Here is an 18,653-nt window from a genome sequence, read left to right as displayed (position 1 = left end):
GGCAGGCAACATTATAAATACTCACTTCACTATGGGTATTTGTTTTTGGGAAATCGGTTATGCATTCCAAATTCCTCCCTACGACATCACATAATATGGGAGTTGCATGGTAGAGGTTTGGGAGGGCATTTTGGAGGGATAAGACTAGTACAAGTTACTGATTGGTATTATTGGCCTCATATTGCAGAGGATGTTGATAATGTAATCAAGAGAGTAGAGTCTACCAACTAGCCTAGGAAACGAAGCCAAATGTAGGTCTGTACTCACCATTACCAGTTCCTCATGCACCTTGGATTGATATTAGTATTGATTTCATACTTGGGCTTCCCTCAAAAAAAGATTGATACAACTCTATGATGGTTGTGGTTGACCAATTCTCAAAGATGGCTCACTTTATACCATGTCACAAGACCTTTGATGCATCTCACATTGCAAAGATATTCTTTAAGGAGGCTGTACAACTACATGGGCTACTGAGTAGCATTGTCTCAGATCATGACATCAAGTTCATAATCTACTTTTGGAAGACATTGTGGCTGAAAACTAACACAAAGTTACATTTTTCAACTACATTCCATACACAAACTGACTGGCAGACAGAGGTGGTGAATCAAAGTGGAAACTTACTGAGGTGCTTGGTACATGATAATGAGAAGACATGGTCGTCCATAATCGACATAGCTGAGTTTGTTACAACAGCTCAATTAATCATACGACAGGTCATACTCCATTTGAGTTTCTACTTGGAGTTCAACCCCGACAGCCTATAGACCTCATCCCACTACCACCATAAGCATGCATGAGTATTGAGACTGACGAGTTTTTGTGCCATATCACAGAGGTACATGCTGATGTTCATATAAGAATAGGTCTCAGTAATGATGTCTGCAAGGCTACAGCAGCTCGTCATTGACGATATGTGGAGTTTCAATCGGGAGACATGGTGATGGTTCGTGTCAATCCAAAAAGGTTCCAACATGGGGTAACAACAAACTCCATCCAAAGAAGATGGATCCATACAATGTGCTGAAACGCATTGGACTAAATGCTTATGTACTCGAGCTACCAAAAGAAATGAACATAAGCAATGTCTTCAACGTGGGTGACTTACATCTTAATGTAGGACACCACTCTAATGATGGAGACATTGAACAAATGTTGAGGCTACCCCAACTCAAGCCACCAATCACTGAGATCATTGAGGAGGTTATGGGTGACTCTTACAAAACCACTGGTCGTGGCACTGGATACCATGCTTTCCTCGTCAAATGGAAGAATTGTCCACGACATGATAGCACTTGGATTCATGCTGACAATTTCAAGAAACTTGACCCCGATTTGTATGAATATTTCATGTCATTCATTCATTCATCGGAGATGAATGTTTTTAAGCCAGAGAGAGTTGATGTAGAATTGAAGACATATTTAAGAAAGAAGAAGCCCATTGATGGGCTAGGATTGTTTTAGTGGGTTAAAGTTAGCCCACATATTTTGATCTCCATTGTCTAGACCTAAGCCCAAGTCTAGTTCTTAAAAATTCAATAAAAGTGGTTGTGCTTTGAAAATAAAAGAACTCATTGTCAAAAGAGTTTTTCTTTGTCAAGTGGTAGGTAGTAGTTGAGTTATTAATAGGTAGGTGGTGTTAGCTAGTGGTTGGATGTTACTATTAATGTTTATGTCTCTTTAGAATGCTATTTAAAGAAACTTATGTAGGAGGTGAGGACACACAACTCAAAACTCATCAATTGAAATCAAATTTGTTTGTTAGCATTCCTTCTCTATGGAGAGTCCTTGTTTGATCAAGGTAGGTTGGTGTTCGATCCAATTGATCCACCTTACGGTGTGAAGCTTGGGTGTTACATTTTTATTCTCAATTCCCTCATATTGTCCTTTCAATTTCTTCATTATGGTTTTGCCCCTATATTCAAGATTTATTCAGCCCATACTTTTATGCTACTATCCTTATAATACCACTCTAGTTTCAGCCCTCTTTTATATCTGAATTCTGTTTCATTTTAAATCTATCAAATTTGAACTTGATTCCCTGTGAAAGGTCCTATTTGGCTACCATTTTATCAATCAAATACAGTACTACATTATGCTATCCATGATTCTAACTTGGTATTAATCCCCACTTGAGTCTTGTCTATTAACACAATATTATCAACAAAAACCATACACCGAGAGACCTCATCTTGAATGTCTTTAGTTATTCATCCATTACAAGTGAAAATAAAGGCAAAAATAATAACATGATTTTAAGTTGCAATAAGAAGATGACCATTGCACAACAAGCATAGAAGAGGTGTACTCACAAAAACCCAAGTTGTGGAGGTCATCATCAAGTTTTTTCGTGAGGGAGAGTTGGACCGAGAATTAAACAAGACTTATGTTTGCTTCATTCCAAAGAGTCCAACACCATAAAAACCTGAACAATTCAGGCCTATTAACCTTGAAGGTGTAGTAAAAAAAAACTCATATTAAATATCATGGTGGGCCAATTGAAGGAGATCCTCTTGAGTATTATCAATCCAATCCAATCAGCTTTTGTTCCCAAGCTTTTGATTTCAAATGATCTTGACACATGAATCATTATATTAAGCCGGGAGAGCCACCCCAACAAGGGGTATATCCCAAGGGGACCCCCGATTCCTTTTACTTTTTATTTAATGTTCACAAGTGTTGAGTGGTATCATCACATGGAAGAAATAAAACATAATATAAAAGGCATTCAAGTTAACGGTCAAGCCCAGCCGGTCGCTACCTCCTCGCTGGGGATGATTGTGCTCTTTCTCCCAAGTCATGCTCACTCAAGTTGTGAAGCTATAAGGGCTGTTTGGAAACTATTGCATAGCCAGCAGTCAGGCCATTAACTTGAATAAGTAATTGCACACCTTTAGTCCTAATACTTCAAAGATTTCCCCAAAATATCTAAAAAAACCACCGTTGGAATGTATCCGTTAAATTTTTTTTCTCAAATATTTTCATAACCCCCCCGAGTTTTGGTGTTATCACAGAGGAAATATGATTGAACCGGGTTCATACTCGGTTTGACCCTCGACCCTGGTCGAGACGAAGGGAACTGACTCACTTCCGAGTGAACCAGATCCAGAAGATAGCTTGTTGAGGAAGAAAACTAAATCAGCTACAAGCACGCCCTAATTCGACTTATGGATTAGGTTAATTACCCTAATGACGGCAAGTACAAATTGGCGGCTATCACTTATCATCATTGAAGGGATAATCATCAGATAACCTGGAGGTTATCTCAGGAGTCCTCTACTAGTTCAAACTAGTAGAAGTCTATCGCTCAACGGATCTAACTGATAAGATCCAACGACTACCCGAAGAAGGCTCAAGTGCATCCAACGAAGGAGATTCAAAGGTACACTCTATATAAACCTTACTTTCCTACGAGGTGAGGGGGACTCAGAGGCTTACGATCTAGATCACTTTCCCAGTTCTTCATTCGTTAGCTCTGTGCTTCTAGCAGAGCCGTTTGTGATTAAGTTCATCAACTGACTTAGCCTTCGGAGGTGGACTCCCGACCCCCGTGGTCGGGCCACGTCTGACGCTTTCGTTGTGCAGGTCATCATAAGGAGATCTAAGGGCTGAGCAGATTTTGGACGCATCATTTGGCGCCGTCTGTGGGAATATGACATGTAAAGCCATGGTGACTAGATCGGCAGCAGCTGCAGCAACCGCTGCACAACGCGATACCGGTGTTCAAATTCCTGGGGAGAATAACCCAGATATTCCCCAGGGAAGTCTACCACCTCTTGAAGTAGATGGTGGTCAGGGAAGACATAATCCTCCAGAGACATTCCAAGATCAATTGAATCAAGTAAAAATTCAACTCTTGGAGGTGAGTCAAGCACTCCGTATGCTCACCAGATGGGTGGTATTACCACAAGAGCCTGATCATCGCGATTCAGGGAGGCGTGCATTGCCACGTGATCAAAGATTGGCTGATGATCGGAATATCGGTCAAAACTTTCGTGAAGGTGACCAAGGGCCTTGGAGGATGGACGATCAACCTAGGCAGGACGATCGGTTCGATAGACCACAGGAAAGTACAATCGATACAAATACAAGGTTGGATACAGGGGTGAGGACTCACTCGCTGACTGTTAGACAAACCGTTCGTGATGATCGAGCATTTCGCGATGAGCGGAATGTTCATGATGGACGGGCCGTTTGTGATGATCGAATAGCTCATGATCATCGTGTTGTTCGAGTTCGTGATCATATTGTTGAGGATCACCCGACTCAGATTGGTCAGGAATTGGCCAACATCAATAAAAAAAACTAGGGCAGTTGGCTAGGGGAAGGATAACCGAGGATATTTACTCAGTTATTCGGAAGACCCCCTTTGCCGAGCCAATTGCAGGATATCAGTTTCCCACAACTTCCGTTTGCCTACCTTTTCTACATTCGATGGCTCCGGAGATCCTACGGCCCACATCGGCTATTATCAACAGACTATGGCAGTTGCAGGTAATTCTGATGAAATTCTCTGCAGGGTTTTTGGTTCATCCTTAACCGGAGCGGCACAAAAGTGGTTTTCGAACCTTCTATCTGGAAGGATTGTAAACTTTGATGAGTTGGCGCGCAAATTCATAGGACGATTCCAGAGTGGAATCCATGTCAAGAAAACGGAAGAAACCTTGTTTACTATCAGACAAGGAAAAAGCGAATCGATCAAAGAGTATCTGAAAAGATTCAACAGAGTAGCGATAGAGATAGAGAATTTGGATGAGCAAGTAGCAAAAACTGCTCTATTCACTGGACTCACTAACCGAAAACTCCTGGAGTTCTTACTACAGGATATGCCTGCAACTTATGCTGAGTTGGTACAGAGATGCCAGAGCCAGGCTGAAGTAATGGAGATCTTAGATGCACACCAAGAGACAACAAAGCCTCCACTAAGGAACAGAAGGCTCTGAGGCCAAAAGCGAAGCCAAAGAAGAATGTTCGCGATTGGGTTGGAAAACCTCAGGCTTGGCGGCAAAGATCTCCCGGTAAAAGTGAGTATACTCCATTAAATGCTCCTCGGGCTGATATTCTGAATATCATCAAAAGGCGAAATATTTTGAAGTGGCCACCTAAAATTCCTTTGAAGCCTGGAGAGCAGCAGGATCGAGAAAAATATTGCCAACTCCACAAGGACTATGGTCATTATACAAATGACTGTCGTCATCTAAAAGCAGATATTGAGAGATTAATATCTCAGGGACATTTGTCCAATTTTGTTAGCAGAAGAAGGGAGGAGCCACGTGAGCCACGTGAGCCACGCGAGGCCGCTCCTAAAAGGGATCGTTCGGTTAGTTCAAAACAATCAAAGGAGGCTCTGAAGTCTAAAAAAGACAAGGAGGTGATTGATGCTACTGGATCAACGATCCTTACAATTTTCGGAGGTCCAGAACCCGAATCACTCCGGAGTTTAAAGACAAAATCTAAATTTTTCGGAACCGGAGAGACGCAGAAGCGGAAGAAGCCAAATGGTGAAGATTTTATCACCTTTGGCGAGGAGGATGAAAGAGGCGTTTGTCTACCTCACGATGATGCTATAGTCATCAAGGTAGAGAATGCGCGCCGAGAAGTGCATAGAGTTTTGGTTGATACAGGGTCTGCAGCTGACCTAATTTCTTATGAAGTGTATCAAAAGCTGAAAGTGGATGAGGACTTGATGGAGCCATCATCCACACATTTATATGGTTTTGCAGGATCATCTGCAGTGGCGGAAGGATCTGTCCAGTTGGACTTATCTATTGGAAGTTTTCCTAAGGAGACGACCGTCTGAATCAATTTTTTGGTGGTTCGGGAACTGTCAGCTTATAATGTTATCCTCGGGCGACCATCTTTATCCAAGATAGGTGCTATTGTTTCGACGAAACACCTGAAGATAAAATTCCCGACTGACATGGGAATTGGTCAAGTTTCCTCTGACCAGAGGATCTCTCGGCAATGTTACGTTGCCTATTTAAAAGACAAGGAAGGCCCGAGGAGGGTGACTACCCTACCTATAGAAATTCAAGATGATCGGGAAGAAGCAGAGATGCAAAGGCCCGAGCCAGTGGAAAAGCTGGAACAAATCAGACTGTGTACCGAGGATGAGAAAAAGATTACTTATATCGGGTCTAAGCAGTTGGAGGAATTCAAGGATGAGTTGAAGTTTTTTCTTCAAAAGAATAGTGACGTATTCGCATGGTCTACCAAGAACATGCCAGGAATTGATCGGGCTGTCGCAGAGCACAAACTCTTGATAGGTCCGAAGGTGAAACTAGTTATCCAGAAAAGGAGAAATTTTTCCATTGAAAAATACGAAGCCGTTCGGGGCGAAGTTGAAAAACTGAAGAATTTTGGTTTCATAGAACCAATTGAAAATTTGGTTAGCCAACGTGGTAATGGTAAAGAAGGAAAATGGGAAGTGGTGGATGTGTACAGACTACACAGACCTCAACAAGGCTTGCCCTAAAGATTGCTATTCGTTGCCTCGGATTGATCTCTTAATAGATGCGACTCCAGGATATGAAACTCTAAGTTTCATGGATGCCTACTCAGGGTATAATCAGATCCTTATGAATAAGGAAGATGAGAAGTTTACGGCCTTCATAACTTATCGTGAAAGCTACTATTACAAAGTCATACCATTTGGCCTGAAAAATGTAGGAGCTACATATCAGAGGGCTGTCAACAAGATTTTCAAGGATTTAATTGGGAAGAATGTTGAAGCTTATGTTGATGACATGCTAGTAAAGAGCTTTACAAGAGCAAATCATATTGCAGATTTAACTGAGGTATTTTCAGTACTGCGAAAGTATCAAATGAAGCTGAATCCAAAAAAGTGTGCCTTTGGAGTTTCTTTAGGCAAATTTTTGGGCTTCATTGTGTCACAAGAGGGTATTGAGGCTAATCCTGCCAAAATACAAGCTCTGATTGACATGGAGGCTCCCAAAACTGTTCGTGATGTGCAGTGTTTAATAGGGAGAATTGCCGCTTTGAATCGTTTCATCTCCAAATCTGGAGAGAAGTGTTTACCATTCTTCAAGGCACTCAAAGATTTGAGGGGCAGCAAGGAAGCAAACTGGACTGAAGAATGCCAGAAAGCTTTCGAGGAGTTAAAGGAGGCACTGGGACAACCACCACTTTTATCCCGACCAGAGAAGGGGGAAATCTTACAGCTATATCTAGCGGCGTCCCTTTCGGCGGTCAGTGCAGTACTTGTTCGGGAGAAAGATAAGAAACAGTGGCGAATTTACTATGTGAGTCACGTGTTACTTGATGCGGAGATGCGATATTCGCAGATTGAGAAGCAAGCTTTGGCTCTCATGATAGCCGCCAAGAAGCTACGGCCATACTTTCAGGCTCATCCAATAGAGGTATTTACGACTTTCCCTCTTAGTAAAGTTCTTAATAAACCTAATTTGTCTCGAAGGATGGTGGCCTGGTCGGTTGAACTCAGTGAGTTCCAAGTGAGCTTTAAGCCCAGAACGGCAATCAAAGCTTAGGCATTAGCCGATTTTGTAGTAGAAACTATTGCACCAGTGGAGACACTATTGAAGATCCCATCATACCCACCAATTGGGAGGTATATGTGGATGGCTCGAGTAATAAGGATGGAGCAGGAGTTGGAATTCTATTGAAAAGTCCAGCAGGATTTATTATTCGATATGCTTTGAGATTTGCATTCGAAGCTAGTAAAAACGAAGCAGAATATGAGGCCCTGATAGCGGGACTTCGGTTGTCAAAAGCATTGTCCATTGTAGATGTTACTATTTACAGTGACTCTCAACTTATAGTCAACCCAAGTCCAGGGGGAGTATGGTATTAAAGAACCTCGCTTGCAGAAATATCAAGAGATTGTGCAGGCATTTCAAAAGCAATTTCAGAATTTGAAGATATCTCAGATTCCGATGAATGAAAATACAGTGGCAGATGAGCTATCCTGATTAGCCAATGCCAAAGAAAAAAATCTAGACCCTTCGGTCTACAATGAAGAGATAACATTTCCAAGTTATCATGAGAAATAAATTTCTTATATTGAAGCATAGCGTTGCTGGATGGATCCGATAGTCGAATATCTGAGAGATGACAAACTACCTGAGGATCCGAAAAAGGCAAGACTGATCAAGATACGATCAGCAAGATTTGTCATTTAGAATGGAAGACTATACAAAAGGTCTTATTCTGGACCCCTTATAAGATGTATAGGTCCCGAAGGAGCAAAATCAGCTTTGGCTGAAGTTCATGAAGGAATTTGTGGGGCTCACATGGGTGGACGAGCCCTGGCACACAAAATTCTAAGACTTGGTTTATATTGGCCTAATATCTAAGAAGCTGCTATGGAATATGTTCGTCGATGTAGCAATTGTCAAATTCATGCTACGGTATCAAAGCGCCCAGCGGAAACCATGACTTCAATTCTAGATCCCATCCCTTTTGCAATGTGGGGAATTGATATCATGGGCAAATTCACCAAGGCATCGGGCGGACGGGAATATCTGATAGTAGCAATTGATAACTTCACAAAATGGGTTGAAGCCAGGTGCTCGGCAACAATCACAGAGAAAAAGGTGGAGAAATTCGTGCTTGAGTCAATCATATATCGCTTTTGGATTCCAAAGATTATCGTTACTGACCATGGTACTCAGTTCGACTGTCCACAATTTGAGCAATTTTGTGGAACTTATATGATCGAGCATCGTATGTCCTCAGTGGCATACCCCCAGAGCAATGGACAGGTAGAAGTTACTAACCGAACGCTGCTGGAAGGAATAAAGAGAAGACTAGAAGCTGACAAGGCTTTATGGGTCGAAGAACTTCATAATGTACTGTGGGCTTATAGAACTACGGTTCGAACACCCACAGGAGAAACTCCATTCAAGTTAGCATATGGGTCCGAAGCATTGGCACCTGTGGAGATAATGGCGGGGACGTTACAAGATCGAGAGTTCGAGGAAAAAGCGAACGAACAAGGACTGCTTGACAGTCTTGATTTGTTGGACGAAGTTCGGGCAAAGGCAATAGCACGAACTCAACATTATCAAAGAAGGATAGCGTCGCATTATAATACCCGAGTAAAGAATCGTCGGTACTTAGCCGGAGATTTGGTGTTGAGAAACACCTTAGCTTCAGACCAACGCCACCAAAGAAAATTGGACCCTTCCTGGGAAGGACCTTATATGGTTGTAAAACCAGTCGGTTCAGGAGCTTACAGGCTGAAGAACATCAACACCCAGAAAGAGTTGGACCGTTCGTGGAATGCCAGGCATCTCAAAAAATTTTATCCTTGATGATGATTTCAATTTTGTTCGTGATGTAATCATTTTCAACTCAATCAATGCAATTATTGGCTTTCAACAAATTATCTTTTGATTGGGGGTCATCATACACCACATTTAAGAACAAGATCCGACTATAAGGCATCGGTTTAAAACCCGAGTGAGTTCCTTCAAGACTTATTGTATTTCTCAGGAAATCCTTAAGTAAAGGCATCGGTTTAAAACCCTAGTGAGTTCCTTCAAGACTTATTGAATTTCTCTGGAAATCTTTAAGTAAAGGCATTGTTCTAAACAACTAAGACCTAGTGCAATAGCGATTCAAGTGACTTGCAAAGTTCAAGATGAAGTTAATTTCTTATTTCTTCAAAAGACCGAAAGAGGCCAATCTTTACATCAAACATAAGATTACAAGAGTTGAATACAATCTTCGGTCAGAAAAGAAAGTCATCATCGGTGATAATTAAGAAGTCATACAAGATCAGCACAACTTTGCTAGAACAAACACATGAGTCAAGCATCAGTATGGATTCAAGGAAAAGAAGAGGAGAAATGAGGATTACGAAAAGCATTTCAGTATGTATAAAATCCTCTGCAATTTCATACTCTTTGTCCAGCTTGTCCAGAAGAAGTATGGTCCTCGACCAAACTTGCATTCAAGGCGAGCTCTTCATAATTGAATCCTTCCTGAGGAGAATAAACATGAGAATCTTCCAGGAAATGCATAATAGCCGGATCAGAAGGCGGAGGATCAATCTTATTTTTGGTCCAATTAGGAGAAGGAAGACCCAGGTTGGTAAACAGCACTGTAGGGAGTCGTATCAAAATGAGGATCTTTCCTTAGTATCGATTCCCATACTTAGTTCTCACCATCCATGTACGCCTGCAAGTTATAAGCATTCAGCATATCAACAAAGGGCTTACTGTGTAAATACTTGAAGACGCAGGCTCTGCGAACATCAGTTGGAAGGGATTCAGGCAAAGGAATGACAACTTGCATTTGAGGTAACGCTTAAGATCCTTTGGCTCCTGACTTTCCAACTCCTCGCTCCAGTTGTCGGATCTTCTCCCTGGCATCATCCAAGTCTGACCGGAGACGATCGATCACCGAATTCTTTTCTCCTACAACCTCCCAAGCTAATTTCCTAAGGCAAGCAACCTCAGCGTCTTTAGCTTCAGAGATTTCCCGAAGCCTGGAAACTTCATTGCTCAACCTATTGAGCCTAGAGGCTGCTTCCACTTGGTTGCGGAAGTTACCAGTAAGGCTTCTGCAAACAACTTCTGCGTTAAAAAGGAGCAGAAGAGTAACATTTAGAATCAAAAGTTAATGAAGAAAGACTTACATCACCATTGACTTCATAAAGACCTCGTCTGGAAGTTTGGAAGGAACTGCGCTCTCAGAAGTCATTCGAGCAGCAGTGCACCATTCCAATGCTTTGTCAAACTCGTTTGACACTAATTCAGGCGAAGGATGAGAAGGATGAGCTACATCAAGAGAAGGATGAGCTTCATCACTTGCCAACCGACGACGCTTCCTAGTGGCAAAATCCTCTGGCTCCAAACGAGAGGTAGAGGATGCCAAACAAGCTCTAGAGTTGGAAATAGAAACAACACCTGCTGGGACCGCACCTTTATTAGATGCCAACATAGTTGCCTCAAATGCCCGAAGGGTCTCCTTCAGGGATGCACGAACGGTCTCTACAGCAGGGGCATCAGCAGCGCCATCAACAAAGGGGTGATCAAGATCTTCCTGGGAAGAACGAGCGATCACTTCAGGCAGAAGAGACGTAGGGGTGACATCAGTAGAAGCTGTGGGAATCTGACTTGAAGATTCACCAACAGCAGTCGCCTTACGTTTAGAGATTCACCAGATGAAACCACCCCACTGGCCCCAACCACCGATGGAATGATTTTCTTATAAGATTTCGCTCTGATAAAGTTCGGATCGATTCTGGGAGCCACGGTGTACACAGAAAGAGCCGTATCAGTACAAAAAACAACAACACAAAAAAAAAAGGAAGGAAAACCCTAGTTCTCTGTCAGATATGCATTACTCGGAATACCCATTAAATAAACCCCTAGTATTACTACTGGTGCGTTTACTGAGGGGGAAAGGGGAAGAGATTGATGATAGAAAAAAGCTCACTTGTTCAAAAGCTGATAGAGTTATTGTTGGAGTACGAGGAATACGGAAGCAAGCAAAAGGATGGAATGTCGCTTTTGCAAATCTAACTTGCAGATAGCAGGATAGAAGGAGAGTACCCACAAAAGCTTTAAATAGCCTTAGGTATTAAGACGACGGTTGAGAGCCAAAGGCAACCAATGGCCTAGATCGAAAAAATGCTTCGAAATCTTCAACAAGCAAGATCAACGGTCAAAAGAAGGCCACATGGACATAAGCACCTAATACAAGAATATCTCCAACCGTCGCATTGCCATTGGGATAATGGATGTATTACCAATACATTGGAAACAGTGAATGGTATACCAAAGCAAGAAAACGTTTGGACTTCGCAGGTAGCAGAAGGGAAACGTGTAGACTTTGCAATAAATGAAGAAGTGAGGAAGAATAAAGGCTAACGCATCTTTCCAAAACATCTCTTCATGATATCTTTACAAGATTATCATTCGTCAAGGAATGTGAAGTTAAGTGATAAGTTTTATCATTTATATTTTGATATTCAAGACAAGCTTTCAATATGAGATGAGGAAGTATTAAGGCAAACATGGAAGTATCTATTCATTAACAAGGAGGTCAATCTTTACAAAAAATAAAAATAAAAGATAACTCCCTAAGCCTCTCCCTCATTGTTGCCCGAGGAGCCCTGTATAGGAGAGCTTTTCTCAGGATCCTGAGAAGAGCCTTCCTCAGGATTGTCGTTGTCAGAGTCCTCTTCAGCAGCAACCTGTGACTCGGCCTGTGACTTTTCCTCTTGGAGTGGCAGTTCATCAGCAAGATAATCCTCATATTTTGGGTCAGCTGGAAAAGGATCATCCTCTTCCCGAGCCCAGTCGAAGACCTCTTTGTGACACACCTCACGAAAGGGAGCTATATCGAAGGAAGGGTTGGATTCAAGAATTCTTTCCCAGATGTCATTTTGCCGCAAACGGTAAGCTTGGATGTTGAGAGCACCCAGCAGTTTGGAGAAAGGTACGCTGTTCAGGTACTTCTGAACACAATCCTTTCGAAGCTTTGGCTTGATATGCTCAGGCTTGCTGGGAATCGCCAACTTCAAGTATTCTTTGTTCTCTGCACACTTAGATTCAAGTCTGTCACCGAACAATGTGGCAGCTGCTTTCTGCTTCTTAGCCTCGCGCTCGGCAGCAACAGCGCGAGCCTTTGAAGAGTCGAGGGCCTCCTTTAGGGAGTTCATTTCCTTGTCATGCTTTCTTTGCAGCTCCTTGGCAGCTGCTGCCAGTTGGTCTATCTCAGAATTGGCCTTGGCCAAATTCTCTTCACAAGTCTGCAACAAGGAGCCGTTGCGGCCAACCCAGCTCAATGCTTCCATGTGCTGATAAAAGCTCAACACAGCATTCCTGGAGAAGAGGAGATTATCAGAAGAAGTCATAAGAGATTATGAAAAAATGAACAAGCAGGAAGACCGGTACCTTGTGGACTGACTAACAAGGGCATCATCGTCCAGAGTTTCAAACTCCCGACGATCAGAAGGTATAAGACTGAGGGAGCTCCATTCTGCAGCCTTTTCAGGGTCTTGTGTCACCCTATCGGTCGGCTTCAAGGTCCACTGAGGGCTAAAGACCTCCTCACAATCCTCAGAATTTTTGGATTTTTTATGGGAGAAAGCATCAACTGTATCGTGCTTCCTTTTGGTTCTAGCGAGGAGGAGACATTTGTCCTCTCCACCATCGGTTTCTTCCCTTTACCCGAAGCATCAGCCACGGGCCTGATGTTCCTGATACCCCTGTAAGAAGGGTCGGGAGAGGGAACAAAAGCTTCTTGATCAGTGGTTAAGGCTCTGGGCGACCGTTGCTCAGCTGTCACAACGGCCCTAGCGGCCTTCACCTGCAGGTTCTCAGGATTCATTCTTGGAGGCACTGCAAAGAGGAACAAGAGTAAGAATTATGAAAAGACATATCACTTCAGTAAAATTAAAGGATGATGGTTAGAAGCTCACAATGAGCCAAGCCCCAGTACTGAAGGATGGAGTTATACTCCACCTCAAGTCCATGTATCTCTTGATACCATGGAATTGATTTGATCTTCTTGACGGCCGCCTCGTCTTCTTTGGATAAGGGAAGGCCCCGGTTACTTTCAGAATAGGAAGTACACTGTTTCCAGACGGTTGGTAAGTTGAGATCTGATTGAGGCGCTCGACAGAAAAAATATCATTCATGCCATCTTTTGTGGTTGGAAGGGCAAGTTCCTTTGGCAAGAATGTTGCCCCTTCAATCAAGTTCATCCTTATTGCGTTTGGACAGAAAAACCCAGCCGGGAGGATGGGAGATAGAAAGAATATGAAAGTGCACTAAAAGAGAAAGAGATGGCGTAACGCCAAGTTCAAAACACAAACCCAAGAAGCCGACAAAGAGACGCAAGCTATTGGGAAGGAGCATTCCAGGGCAAATGTCCCAGTGATTCAGAATGGCTGAGAACAAAGGATTGAAAAAAAGAAAGCGAACCCGGCTTTCTAGTGCATCTATGTACAGGGAAAACTCACCCGGAAGGGTCGAATCAACCCTCTCGACAGAGAGGGGAGCCCTAATATGATAAGAAGAAGGAAAATCAAAATCCTGAATTGCTGAAAGAAGGGTTTCCTCCTTGAAAACGGAGGGGACAGAGCCACGTCCACCATTAGACCTGGAGGTTTGTTTCGACTACCTAGAAGACTCGATAGTCACCCTAGGAATCTTGGAAGATCTAGACTCGAGAAGGGCGGAGGAAGTTTAGCTTTTCTCCCTAAACTTTTTTGGGAAACTTCAGCAAATTTGCGCCAGAAGATAGTTAGGGTTTTGTTATCACTATCCGACTGTTCGGAAGGAAGGGAAGCAAAAGCTTCGTTACCACTACTATTACTGGCATTGGGTACCAAAGAAACCCTATTATCCGCCATTACTAGTTTTAGTAAGGTACAAAAAGAAAAAGACTGGAGACAGGAAGTTTAAACTTTGCAAAAGGATCAGTAAACTTACTGATTCAATGAAGCAAAGGCACGAGAGCGAAAAGGCGCGAAGCAAACGACGAAGGTTCAAATTCCAGACAAGAAGAATGAAACCTACGAAGACAACGAACCGCTTTTAAAACACCCACACGAGTGTTCGGGGATCGGAACGATCGAGATTGATTCAGCATCAACGGTCGAGATTGGAAGATGTTTTGAAAGTTTGAACTCACGAATCCGAAACAGGCATTCAGAAACCGTCGTTTGGGTTACGTGAGCCACGATAGGTCAACTGCAAAGAGACGCATGGCATTGCCCTCACAACGCTCGAGGAAAAGTGACCACCGCATTAAATGTGATATGACATTTAATGGGATACGCAAAGACTATTGCCTGAAGAAGAACCCAGTTAAAAACCAAGCCCTCAGGATCGACCGAACGCTTGATCTGGGGGGCTCATGATACGGAGGAAATATGATTGAACCGGGTTCATACTCGGTTTAACCCTTGACCCCAGTAGAGACGAAGGGAACCGACTCACTTCCGAGTGAACCGGATCCAGAAGATAGCTTGCTGAGGAAGAAAACTAAATCAGCTACAAGCACGCCCTAATCTGACTTATGGATTAGGTTAATTACCCTAATGACGACAGGTACAAATTGGCGGCTGTCACTTATCATCATTGAAGGGATAATCATCAGATAACCTAGAGGTTATCTCAGGAGTCCTCTACTAGTTCAAACTAGTAGAAGTCTATCGCTCAACAGATCTAACTGATAAGATCCAACGACTACTCGAAGAAGGCTCAAGTGCATCCAATGAAGGAGATTCGAAGGTACACTCTATATAAACCTTACTTGCCTACGAGGTGAAGGGGACTCAGATTCACATACACACTGGTAGACGTAAACTATCAGAGGCTTACGATCTAGATCACTTTCCCAGTTCTTCATTCGTTAGCTCTGTGCTTCTAGCAGAGCCATTTGTGATTAAGTTCATCAACTGACTTAGCCTTCGGAGGTGGAATCCCGACCCCTGCGGTCGGGCCACGTCTGACGCTTTCGTTTTGCAGGTCATCACAAGGAGATCTAAGGGCTGAGCAGATTTTGGACGCATCAGCATGTCTAAGAAGGATGTCTTCAACAAGCTTTCTAGAAAGACATGTGGGACAATCACCTCCATCTGAATGGCAGATCACCTTAGTCAAGTATGTACATGCGTATTAGCTACATATGTTGCTCTCCACTTCTCCTTACTAGTCTTCCATCATAGAAAGTAAGGAAAGCTATGAGCAACTTCATTTGGGGCCAAAAAAGGGAGAAAAAGAAGTTTCATTAAGTATCTTGGACTGAGATGTGAAATCCAAGGAATAAGGGGTATTGGTCTGCGATATCCGATTCTTCACAATTTGGCCTTGTTATGTAAAGATACTTGGCATTTATGGTTTAACACAACTCTCTATGGGCAGAATTTTCTAGAAGTGCATCTATTTTCCTAACTCAAATGTACTTGAAGCTCGGCCTTGGAATCGACCTTCATGGGCCTAGAGAAGTATTCTAGAGTGCCTTGACCTTTTAAAAGCGACTATTGTAGATGGTGGAAACAGAAGAGTCCATTAATAATAAATGGATAAACTCAGTTTAGCAAAAATGAGGATGCCAAGATGGATGAGTGGCAAAACTAGGATGGATAAGATAAGAAATGATCATATTAGAGTTGGTCTGGGAGTTACTCCCATAAGTGATAAGCTTCGAGAAAGTCGTTTGAGGTGGCACGACCACGTTCAACGGAGACCTATAAATGCCCTTGTACGGAGAAGTGATATAATCCATATTGAAGGAACTAGAAGAGTTAGGGGTAAACCTAAGATAACCTTAGGAGAAGTGGTGAGAAATGATATGTATACCTTAGGCCTTGTATCTAGCATGGCCTCGAACAGAACTGATTGGAGGGCAAGAATCCATGTAGTCGATCCCATTTAGTTGGGACAAGCCTTATTGTTGTTGTTGTTGGATAACTAGATTGCCTCTAAATAGCTTCATAGTTGAGGGGGAGAAACTGATGGGATGCCCTATAAATACGATTGCAGAATTGATCAACCAAGAGGACATGGATGAAGGAGGTGCTCGACCAGAGGCTTTGTCCTAGTTATGTTAGGGCAATTTTGAAGATTCAATTAGTTACGGTCCCTTCACCTAATAGACAAGTGTTTTTTGTTTTGTTTTGTGTTTTTTTTTTTTTTTGGGGGGGGGGGGGGTGGTGGTTACGAGAAGTGGAGCTTTTAGTACAAAATCAGCATATCACATGCTGGTTAACCATAAGGTTGTTGCATAACCCTCGTCCTCAAGTGTCCACCAATGGAAGAACATACCAAAGAGAGTATGGCAGTACAATGGATTCAAAAAATTAAGGAACTTCATGTGGTGGGTGTATGCTGAAGCAATAGCGAGTGGGATGGGCTGCACAAAAGAGGAGTTCTGATCGAAGGAACGCTTCCAATCTAATTCAGCTGCAACATGGATTTCACTCTTCCAATTCAAGGTCCCATCTCTTTGGCATCTATTCTAAAAAACTGGCATCAAACTTTATTAACTGTTCTTTAATTCCTTTTTGTTCATGGGAGGAGAATAATATTGCTCACTCCCTTGCCTGGAGGCCCTTGTCCTTTGAGGCAGGACAGCCTTACGTCTTTCCACTTTGTGGATTTTATATCTTTGTAAGCAAAATCCATTTCCTTCTGGGGGGGTTATAAGTACTCCCTTATGTTTAGGCATTGGTACTCGTCACAACACACTACTAACTGTTCTTTTTCACAAGATTTCTTTAGTTTACTTTAACATCATTAATTAATGTTTTATCCTTTAAATAACTGCAGGAATCAATCAGACCTGGTGGACATAGTTGTCGGCCTCGTTTTAAGGGAATTGTACCGAAACAATTCGTTGTACTAGATTCACAAATATATTATTTGTATTAATGTTGGCTTCAGTGGTATTGTTGTTCGAATTGTGGGAGTAGGTGATATATACGTTATTGACAAGACACCAATGTTGTTCAGAGATCCAAACTGAGTAGCTTGCTTGAAAGCAAATGTTAGACACGAAGCATGTAAATTATTGATTTAATTTTTATGAAACAGAAATTTATTTATATTTCTCTAGAAAGGGTAGGTTAAAGATGGACACCGGTTGATAAAAGAATGATTCATGATGCATAAAAGTGTTGACGTCATACCCAATTTATGGTTGAGGTATTCGAGTTATACACAACTTATGTTCTAACATAGGCCATCAAATTAGTTTTGATCCAACTGTGTAATGGACATTTTATGGGAGAGTACAATTAACCATAGAACCTAGTGTTATGTATAAAGAAAATTTTCCTAGATAAATTGATTTTGAAAAAGATTTATCTAATAAGATTTTTTTTTAAACAAATTTTACTCAAATGGATTTTATTTTTTAGAAGAACTAATAAGTCCCAAATTTTGTGTTAATTTTTCCTGCCCAATTAATATTTTCTTATGAACTAACTAAATTACCCTCAAAGTGAAGTCTTGTATCTATGTAATTTTGTAAGTAGATTTTACCTTTCTAAAATAACTGTTTTTTCCCCCCTAATTCAATCTCAAAGAATTGTTAGACAATCTTTGTTATTTTTAGTAACTTACTCTTAAGAGTTAGTTACTAGTATTCAAAAATTAATTGTATAAGTATCACTTACCTCCCCTCTTAGTTGACAACTTAGACCTTTTTTTTGTTGGAAAGTACCACTTACCTCCCCCTTAGCTAACAAAGGAATCAAATACTTCTTTCCGTTACCTTTTCTAGTTAGATTGTATTAGAAATGAACTGAAAAGGTTAATTACCTTTTCTAGTTAGTTTGTATTAGAAATGAACTGAAAAAGTTAATGGAATGAAGGTATTTGATACCTTTGTCATCTTTTTTTTTTTTTTTTGCCCAACAGCTATCAATCTTATATTAACATATCCCATATAATAATCCGGAGAAAAAAAGTCATTGTTTACACACATAAAACGAGGTGGGACAAACCACCAAAACCTAAAAAGAGCAAATAGATTTGCTCCATGAGCAATAGTATCTGCAGCAAAGTTTAAAGATCTGCGAATAAACCTGAATTCAACAAAAGAGAAATTTTCAGCAAGCTCCTGAATGTCTCTAATAATACTCATACTCACCCAGTCAATGGGTTGATTACTACCATTTAAAATAGAAATAATACTCTAACAAT

General features: G+C 41.7%; 1 protein-coding gene across 1 annotated transcript in view; it reads left to right on the top strand.

Moving 5' to 3' along the window:
• LOC149007773 (disease resistance protein L6-like) overlaps positions 1-17,594 on the top strand; it is a 32,841-nt gene extending 15,247 nt beyond the window's left edge. The window contains exon 3 of the mRNA XM_089166687.1: positions 17,277-17,594. Coding sequence (XP_089022813.1) covers positions 17,277-17,352 — 76 coding nt within the window. The 3' untranslated portion in view covers positions 17,353-17,594. The remainder of the gene's footprint in view (positions 1-17,276) is intronic.
• Positions 17,595-18,653: the final 1,059 nt, after the last annotated feature.

Source organism: Hakea prostrata, chromosome 8, assembly GCF_041222555.1.
Source record: "Hakea prostrata isolate BN-2017 chromosome 8, UWA_Hpros_2, whole genome shotgun sequence".
In the NCBI taxonomy this organism is placed as follows: Eukaryota; Viridiplantae; Streptophyta; class Magnoliopsida; order Proteales; family Proteaceae; genus Hakea; species Hakea prostrata.
Note: the sequence above shows the minus strand (reverse complement) of the source record. Positions and strands in the feature narration are given on the sequence as shown.